Consider the following 10,327-nt stretch of genomic DNA (forward strand, 5'->3'; position numbering starts at 1 on the left):
TTGGGAGTGAAAACCCATGGAGCGCTTCCACCCTGCCAATACAAGGCGATATCCTTGACAGCTCTGGAGGAGAAGCAGGAGCGAAAAGGTGTTTGCAGGCACAGAAGCACTGTAAGCAGACCGGCCTTGGAGTGTGAGACGCAAACTCCTAAGACATGTTAAATCTACAGCTCTGCACTGTACACGCTATATACACTAAAAATATGTTTTTTTTTTTTTTAGCTCCATGACAAATGTCAGTTATAGCACAATATCAGCAATATAGTTAACAATTGACACTGCACGTGTTTTTTTTTTTTTTTTTAAGAAAAAAATGGAAGTTTATTCATCTTTCAATGGCTCAAATAGCAAATAAAAGGACAGGTTAGGCATCAGCCAAGACCAGTTGTCTGGTGGCTTCATAACACCTCAGTTCCCAGTATACAGGTTCCAAAGTCACAATGTTAGTGGTTAGACTCCCTGGCTAAACAGACCAAAATGAGTACACAGTAAGATGAAGACTGGCTTTTTTGCCATAGTTACAGGAGTAACTTCAATCCTGCACTTGGCAGTCTACTAAACGCACATACAAAATTCCTATTGATAAATATTTAACATGACAAATATAACTTCTAAGAATTGAGTCCCTAAAATGTCTGTTAGCTTGAAAGTTAAATATTTGTTACCTAGTTTGCTTGAGCACATTTCAAACTGTCAGTTATAGGCTTACTCATGTATAAAAAGTCTAACAGTTTGTGGAATTGATCTAGCCTGTCGTACCCCGGAGGAGTCCAAAACCCTCAAACATTCTGGTGTATTTTTAGGTGAGATGCAGCACACTAACCGTGCGCTAGTATCCTTGCTGTTCGGAAGCAAATGAGGCAGCACATTTTGTTTGGGGATTTTGGATGCACGTGGTAAATGTTTCTGTATTGCAAAGCATATTTGATTGTTTCATATCAACATTAACTAGAAAAAGTAGCTACAATGTTCCCATTTTAAATCAACATAAACTAGACTAAACAGTACAAAACCTGCAAAGAGCTTCAGCATAACACACTGTGGTTCTGATAGCCGAGTATTAGGAACGCAAAAGAAATTAGCTGATGACACCAGAATTTCCCAGACGACATCTGAACTCAAAACATATTAGCGCTACTGAATCAGCTCCACTCCACCCAAACCCAGGGAGTTAAAACCCAAGGAACACCTAGACAAAAACTACTAGTGAAAGGGAAGTTTCAAGGTATCAGCACAGTAAAATTTAAACATCCATTCCAGGCATAACTGTGCCATATACTTATGACTTATATGCATCAATCTTATACGTATTCTGACCTTTTAGTTTCAAGGTACCATATTGTGTACTAAGATAGAGATGACAGATTATGCTCCGTATTATTCACAAAACCAGAGTATGGCACACATTTAAAGAACAGACACTGCTAGCAGACAGCTAGTGAGCAAAAATCATTCACGTAACTGCACTCTACCGAGAGGGCAGCTTCATACTGATGTACAGGGACAGTCTCCATGCAACACGTTGAAAATACACCCTTGACTACGCAACCTGCTATATTTAGGTTTTAAAATTAAGGCATATTCAAATGTTTCAATGCAAAAGATTACTTCACTCTTCTAGGTTAATCAGATAATGCAGAACCACATATAATTTCTCCCAATGTAACTTCTCGCATATACATTATTTTCTAATCTGCATAACCCCATGCCTAAACAACGGCATACGGCTTCGTTAGGTATCGTGGTCATAACTGGAATTTTCAAGGCAGCAGAAGACATGATGAATTGACAATTATCAATGATAAAAAAGTATGCTTTACAAGATCCACAAAGAAATACTTCCCCTCCCTCTATTAAAGAAAAGACTGCCTATGAAAAACTACATTCAGAAGAAATGTGATAAGGTAGGCAATTATGAAATGGACTGAACTTTGCTTCTCTTGAAGCCACTTTTTTCAGTGAATTTGACTTTCAGTGCAGATCCAATTCATGCTTTTAGTGGTACATTACAATTTCCAACATGTTAGAGTAATTTCAGTCACTTGCGCCTTCAATGGCATGCTTATAAATTATGGTTTTTATTAGTATGGTCAGGGCAGGAAAGGAATTCAGGGTTTTGATTATAAAATGCAACATCTTTCTCTGATTCGCTTAGCTAGGCTTTTTCTTTTCTTCTTCCCATTCTTCTCTTTGCTGTCTTCCATTTTTCTGGCTCTAATTTCTCTCATTAAGTCAAAAAATACCTTAGGGGAAAGAAAGAAAGAAAAAAAAAGAGACACAAGACTGTAAATGACAAAACACTCAAAGACATAAGTTAAATAATCACTCATGATACCCATTTCATCCTTTGGACTTGATCAATTTCTATGAAAAACAGGCAGTTCAGAGCCCGAAAAGCTCCTTTTCTACATTATACAGCAGACCTTTTTTTTTTTATTTGCAATGACACTTAATTCATATTGATTGCAGCACAAGCATCAACATTCATTAGAGTAGCTGAAGAAAAATCAATTTAACTAAACATTTCCATCAAGAAAAAAGATTGCCTTTAGATTTCTAAATGTGGATTAAGTTACTTAGTTGTATCTAAATCTGTCATGATCGTTGGATTCATCCATCGTCTTGCTTAAGCCCTGATACTAAACCACCTGAGATACTTAACTTACTGAGATGCTCAGCTTATCTCACCTTTGCCAAATGAAGTAGAGGTCAACCATGTTTCCCCCAAGTGAGCAAGCCACTATTTTGCAATTCAGAGAAGTCAGATCTCTTGGAGAATAGTAACTTCAATTTATGTAATAAGCCTCACAATTTCAGATGCTCCAAGGAAGCATGCAAATAAGAACACCTGGTATTTCCTACTGCCAACAATACCTCATTTATGGCCTGTCAAACTTTGACCCTATACAGTACATGCTAGTCACCTTGTGATCTGGATCCACAAAATCACCAGCAACAAAAAGAAACTTGGAACTAGATCAAATTGAAAGATAAATTTCAAAGGAGTGCTGCAATAGCCTGCTACGTGTACACAAAAGTTGTTGAAACTATAGTGCTTTAAAAATGTATATAGTTTTCCCCGGTGGTAAAGGATAGTGAAGTAGATTTTGAAGAGCTGGGAGTTTCTAAATGACTGTAATAGACGGACGCTAATTACAATTCATGTGCCCAAACTTTAAGACATACTATTTTTAAAAAATAATAATAAAATTAGAACTAAATTCAACCATGAAGTAGAGTTCTGCTGTATTTAGCTGACCTAATATTCCCTCCAGAGCAGCCATGAAGCTCTTACTGTTCCACTGAATAGACCATTTCTTCACAAAGGCAACTGTCAGCAGACAAGAGTCAAATGTTAGATATCCCAAACCAACCAAACTCCCACTATAGCTCCTGTGTTGCAACTGACAGCTCATATGCAAGGATTCATACTAGAACAATGTTCAGTGCGTGACCAAACCTGCCAACAGTCAGGAAGGAAAGGTTAGCAGGTTAAACTACATATTTCTTCGACCATCCATCTATTACCTTTGTAATCTACCAGGCTGAGAGAGGGTTCTCAATCGTGTTTTCCAAGAAGTCTTTAAGAGCTGTAACTGAAATTCTTACATCTAATCAATAGTTTATCTTCTTGGAGACAAAGATGCTCCCCCATCTGATATCTATATCTACATATATATCTATATATCTGACAATCTTCTGAACCGGGTTTTCTCAATCTGTTAAAACTCATGATACTCTTTTCTAGGTTGTAGAAAGCTTAACAAGTTCATCCTTTCCTCACTGGATTAACATACAACCCGGCATCTGTGGCATTACCCACACACTTTTGTAGTTTTATTCTGACTGAGAAGCAGCTCATATTCATTGCTGTTCAGAAACAGCTTGCCTTCTAGTTAGAGAAAGCACAACAAGAAGCCTAGAAAAAAATAGCTGCCTCAAGAAGTTTTTAATGACACGTAAGGCTTTGCCTAATAACCTACTCCCTGTAATTCAGGGTGGGTTAAGCTTGTTATACCTAATATTTTCACTGTTCTACACAAAATGACCTAGCCGTACGCTCATCACAAACTAAGGGAGAAAAGTACTTGATTTGCATTTCACAAACAACACTAAAATAACTGGAACATATGACGTATGTCTTCAAGGATGGGGGGGATGAAGTAAAAGCTGATGGATAGATTCTTTGTATTGAGAGGAGGCCAGTTATTACCTTGTCAACATTAGCTCGTGTTTTTGCAGAAGTTTCCACATAGTTAACATTCCACTGATCAGCTCTGTTTTTCGCTTCTTCTACAGAAACTTGCCTTTTATCTTCCAAATCTGATTTGTTACCAACTAGCAAAAAAGGGACATTCTCATCTTCTTTAACTCTTAAAATCTGCTCCCTGGAGAGAAAAGAAAGAAAGAAAGAAGAAAAAACATTAAGCAGTGCATGGAGCACTATTCTTAGAACACAAAGAACTCATCAGAATAAACATCTTACAGTAAAAACCCACTTATTCCTTTCATACAGCTTATATAAACGAAGTCTCAAACCTCATATGACACTATATAGAACGAAGACCAAGATAGACAGTGTATCTTTCCAGGAAGGAAGGGATGAATCAGTAAGAGATTAAAACAGCAGAACAAGATTGCTTGAGGTGACAATTTAAAGTCATCTTTTTAATAAAGGTGCAATTTGAGATTATTTCCCACTGTTTTTATATCATTACTTGTAATTGAAATTGTTGACCTAGACAGACAACTTTTTACTGTAAACACTGCTGTACTTCTTTCAGTGTAACTTTTAAATTCAGTGTTTCTCCCCACCACAAATAAAACACAGAAACTATTTCTTAAACTCACAACAATTACCTACCTAAGTAGCAATCTAATATAGCACACCAAGAGAAAAATCTCTTCCTTTCAGGATTCTTTCAAAAATCAAATCTCCTTCTCTGGAGATCTTCAAAACCCGCTTGGATGCAGTCCTGTGCCACGTGCTCTAGGTGACCCTGCGTGTGCAGGGGGGTTGGACTAGATGATCTCTAGAGGTCCCTTCCAACCTTAAACATTTTATGATTCTATGATCAATTATAGTCAAGTCTGCAGAGAAACTGGTTCAGTTATAAGCCCATGTAAGGATGCAAGTTGCACATATATCAATTTCTGGAGGATAGATCCTTCCACTGATTACTGAACTGCCAGGATGAAGAGTGTGAGGGTGTAAATAAAACTGAGTACTACAACTGCCTTGGTACAAATAGTCTAAGATTAAAAAAAGTTTTAATGTAATTATAAATATACTCAAAGCAGTAGGAGGAACTTCCCACACACACGCACCCTCCAGAAGAGGGATATTCTCTATGTAGTCCCAGAAAATGGTGCAAAGTGAAATTTAGGCTTCCTGATGAAGAAACTTCTAAAAGTTCAACTAAAGCACAGAAAACCACACTCCTTTCTGCTTTCGTTGGTTGAGGTGAAACCTATTGCCAAGTTTCAAGTAAAACAGACAGAAATTGAAAAGTTAATTAATATCTTTCTAACTACCTTTGATGCAGTGTGCAGCAAGATCTCCTGTTGTTATAAACATCTTTGAATAGCAAGCTATCATTCTGAGAAACTGCACTCACAGTGCAGAAAAACAGTAGCCAGTTCATAAGCTACTACTTTTTTAAATCAACAAATATGTATTTGAAGTACCACAGTCATCACTCTAGTGTGATTACAGTGTAATCTCCCCAAAATCAAAGCAAATGTCTTAATACTGTCTTCAGCTATCTAAAAAGTAGTTTAAAGAGGTGAGAATTCTAGGCAGCACCACAGTATCTGTGCAAATCAGACTTCTGCTAAAAATTAGTAGCTTTTGTCATTATTGTTCAGGCAACGCCAAACAATTTACCTGCTTATGGAGAGAAAAGCAATCAGGTTACAAAATTCTATTCTGATCCTTCTCAGAAGATTTATATGCTAAATATCTAATTAAAGATGTGCTATGTGGAAACCTCTCTCTCTCTCTCTCTCTCTCTCTCTATATATATATATATGTATATGTATTTTTTAATGCATTACAGCCAAGCCATTTCTACTCAAAGCAAGAGCTCACTTTGACAAACTGCTTTACAAATATTTAAGAGCTCAGTTGCTGCAGGTCTGCTTTCTATTAACAAAATCACTTAATGAGACCATTGGCATCTCAGAGGACTTTGAAAAGTGGTAAACAAGTCTGCTGTTGGAGTTTTGCCATTCCAGCAGAGCGAAATTCCATGGATCAAATGTCCACATTTTTCCTGTCATTTGTTCGCAGAACTGTATCCTAAGTAATATTCCCTCAGGTTGCTCAACAGCAGCAGTGGTATTTTAAGGGTACCTTAAAGAGATAGAGATTGCTTTTATAGAGAGCAAAAAGAATAGTGTCATTTTTCTGAGCAACATTGCAGCCTTTAAGCTTGCAGTGTTTCAAAGGCCGCTTGAAAGGCATTTTCAGATTTGGATTGTGGGGAGTTCTAATCTCTTCAGCGAACGGATTTTTTTCCTTCCACTTTTGCTGTTTCAGCACACATACTGTCAAGGCTCACTTTTCCTTAAAAAGCAGGATTTTTTATTATTAATCTTTATCTTTATTATTTATTTACTATTTATTATCTTTATCTTTACAGGACCGTATCCTTTGAAGCGTTAATGGGATTTTAAACAGACTGCAATAGGTCACTTAGCGCCCTATAGCGATTATATTAACTAGTGCTCTAGGACAGAGAGGACTCAAGTATTTGCTGTAAGTCTGCAAACCACTCAAGCCCTCTCTCTGAACACATGCATAGGTAATGTATGCATGCATATATATTTATGTGCATAGAGAGAGACAAATAAAAAACACCACATGGGCAAAAATTCACTTCTGCTCTCCAGACCTCCTCCCATAGGGGTCATATTAAAAGTACTCTGGTAGCTGGTGCTAATTAACTTTAGCTATGAAAGCATCTCTAAGAAGCTTTCTGTTTCAGTAGAACACAGCTCATTTCTTTTTGTATTTTTCTCTTTTCTTTATTTTGAAGGCCATCTCCTTCCTTTTTTGTCCCACTTCGAAAGGGCAAGAGGGCAAGCTTTCTTTTTAAGTCCATGAATCTTTTCTTTTTCATAGCAGAAAGTGTTTTAAATTAGTTTTGATCAAAAGATAAAAGCTAACACCTGTAATTTACTGGTGCCTTTTTTATACTGCCTCCCAGGACTGTAAGAGTCTTAATTTGCTGCAAAGCTGAAAAGCATGTTAAAGAACAAAAACAAACAAAAACTCTACTTTGTCAAATTCTCACTAGAAAAAAAAAAAAACTCAAAATTTGTTTTTATCACGTTCTTCTTAAGTAAAGTCCTCTCAAATTTTGATGGGAAGAGTTAACACTGTACAGAATCCATTTGTCTTGTAAATCCTCAATTTACATCAGAGAAAAAGAATTCACACCCAAGCAAAGCTGAAAGAACAGATTTAAAGCAGGTCTTTACATAAAAAACACAGCTACTGCATAATACGCCAAGATGTTACTCATCTCTGGCGTCCATAAAATCATTTTTAAGAGGTAGAAAGGCCTGTGTGCTTATATTATAAATTTCAGAGTCTCTCAGAACCCGATGATCATACTCATCACAGCCAAAGACTTTGCAGACAGACATCACCAGCTGTGGCTCTTCTTTACAATTTTTATATGGAATATGCTTACATCATCTTCGTGGCTATTAAGCAGCCTAGCAAAATCAGCTGCACATGCTAAAATTGCCTTATTTGCTCCAGGTGTTATTTCACAGGTTAAAGAAATACAACACAATCCTTCATATGAATTGAAAACCTCTGGAGGAAATGCAGCATTGTATATAGGCAATTTTTTATTACGTCTTTTACTTTGGGTAGCACTATGCCTACTTACAAACACTGCTTCCTTCACTGCAGCAGAAGTGCCAAGCACACCGATTTACCAAAGGCTGCTAAGTATCTCCTCCACAGCAAGAGCCTTTTTGGTATCTACAAATACAGCAAAGAAACCCAAACTGCTACACAGAGAGCACGGTGATGCGCCTGTTCAAAACTTCCTGCTACTCTACTAACTGCTGTTGTCATTTGTTCAAAAGCAAACAAACAAACGACCTTTTCGCCCCACTATAATTCAAATAACTACCTTGTTTGGTAACTTACCTAAAGTCCGCGGTAGCTGCAAAGGACTCCAGCTCTGTAATAGAGAAGACACAAAGAAATCCTTCTCCACTTCGGAAGTAGTTATCTCTAATTGCAGCATAGTCCTCCTGCCCTGCTGTGTCCAATATATCAATTTGTACTTCTTCCCCATCCAGAACTACTTTTTTCCTGTAGCTGTCTGCTTTGGTGGGCTCGTAATCTTCTACAAACTAGAAACAAAACCTTTATTGTGTAAAAACATGCCTGCACACCAAAATTAAGAAGAGAAATACAGATGCAAATGCTATTCTCGCATATAAGGATATAACAACATCTTAAATGATTACAGCAAGATATAAGTAACTGTGTGTATTTAGGCTATGTGATTCAAAATGCATATTTCTAATAAAGGCAGGCTCTCCACAGCCCAAACAGTTTATGGGTTTTTGCTTTCATCAGCTATTTCAAAGAAACTTTGGAAGTTACTTGGGCAACTGCAAATCATCGATGGCTGGTGCACTAAGACTTTGCTGCTGGTCAAACACAAAATCTGTCTGGGTTCCATTACGCTAACTGGCAGTCCTGATGAATGTGGGTAAAAAAATATATTATATATAGAATATATGATATGTGAATAATATTTTTAAAAGGACCCTGAAGTGATAATTTGTATATTTTAATTTTTTAAAAAGTGAAAAAATAGCAAAAAGTGAAAAAGGATGGGGGTAGGAGAAGAGATTGAAGACATTTCTTTCCTCTCTTCTCAACAACATAAAAGTGACAAAAATTTGGCATCATTTCAGGAATATGTAACTCCCCCAAGAGAAAAGGCTTTGAGCTACCATACCTAAGTAAGTTTCAAGAGCTCCAGCAAGCAATGACAAAATATACCGATAATGTGACTGAGCAATTTCTATAAATCTCTGCTAATTGCTTAGAAATATGAAAAATGCCAAATTACACCTTCATAGATGTCTTCAGAGGACAAACCCAAAAACCTCAAAAAACACCTTTGGTTCAATTTAATAGCTAACTTTCATACCATGCCATATACATTTAGACTCTTCAGAAAATAACTGTTAATTAAAACAACTGTTCAGAAAATAAATGTTTAAATAATACTATGCAGCAGACGTCTCATGAGAGCACTTCTAGTACAAATGCTTACCTCATCATACATAAACTGCAACGTTAAAGCAGATTTTCCTACACCACCGCTTCCCACCATGATGACTTTGTGCAAAGCCAATGAATTTTGTCCTTTAGGCTTATTTGCTGCCATTTTTGGATCGTAGAAACTTCACAGGTGTAAAATGAGAAAATCTAGAAGAAAAACACTGCTTCATTAGAAAAACAAATAAAAAACCCTTTTCTTTCCCCCCTCTCTCTCCCACATGGACCCTTCAAATAAGATTCAGGTTAAATCCCCACATATCTCAGGACTTATATTTCAGTTCTGCTATCTTCTGTTTTTTTTTTATTTTGCTGGAAACCACTCCACCAACGTCACTTTTTTATGGGGTGAGCAAGGAGAGCCTTGACCATTTGGAAAGGACACAGGTGGGTGTGCAGCATCCCACAGTGATTAGGGGAAGAGCTTTACATTTTCGTATGGAATGTTTTCTTCATGAGGTACAGATTTTGTCAAGAATTTTTGTGAGTTTGCTAAGCAATGTTTGAAGAAGAGAACCACAGTGAGTCAACATCATACAAGAAAAGATGAGATGACAGCTGCAGGGGAAGGAAAACAGACATTTGAGGGAATTTCCAACATAAATAGGCACAAAGAAACAACGAAAACAGCAACGAGGCTTGGTTAGTGTACTTTTTCTGTGGAGAGAAAACCAGGCAAATGGGTCATTTAAATCCTAAAAATAATCTGGTTTCAGTGAGTCAATCAGCAAACCGAAAGGATAATCTAGTTCAGGCAGAGTGCAAAGATTCAGCTTCCCTTTTAGCCTGCAAACGCTGTTATTTTGTGCACTTGGAATAGACGTCTCCGTCCTGCCTGCCCAGAGGCAAACCTCTGCACCTCCCCTACATCACAGGGCTGTTAATACACAATCTAACATGCATGTGCACATGTGGAAAAAAATAACCATGCTATTTTACAGAGTTTGAACAATTTTCTATTTCTTCCTTTCATTCCCCACCTACCCCAATGGTCATATTCCTGTA

At 37.2% G+C, this 10,327-nt stretch overlaps 1 protein-coding gene across 1 annotated transcript; it reads right to left on the reverse strand.

The window, feature by feature from the left end:
• Positions 1–480: 480 nt before the first annotated feature.
• On the reverse strand, positions 481–9,478 carry RALA (RAS like proto-oncogene A). The gene is made up of 4 exons (XM_010215128.2): positions 9,318–9,478; positions 8,171–8,379; positions 4,214–4,388; positions 481–2,243 (listed from the first exon to the last, which is right to left on the reverse strand). The coding sequence occupies exons 1-4, from the start codon at positions 9,429–9,431 to the stop codon at positions 2,121–2,123; spliced, it is 621 nt and encodes a 206-aa protein (XP_010213430.1). The 5' UTR covers positions 9,432–9,478; the 3' UTR covers positions 481–2,120.
• Between the last annotated feature and the right edge of the window lie 849 nt (positions 9,479–10,327).

The sequence above is a fragment of the Tinamus guttatus genome, unplaced genomic scaffold (assembly GCF_059628265.1).
Source record: "Tinamus guttatus ecotype Peru unplaced genomic scaffold, ASM5962826v1 Tinamus_guttatus_pri_ptg000104l, whole genome shotgun sequence".
NCBI lineage: Eukaryota > Metazoa > Chordata > Aves > Tinamiformes > Tinamidae > Tinamus > Tinamus guttatus.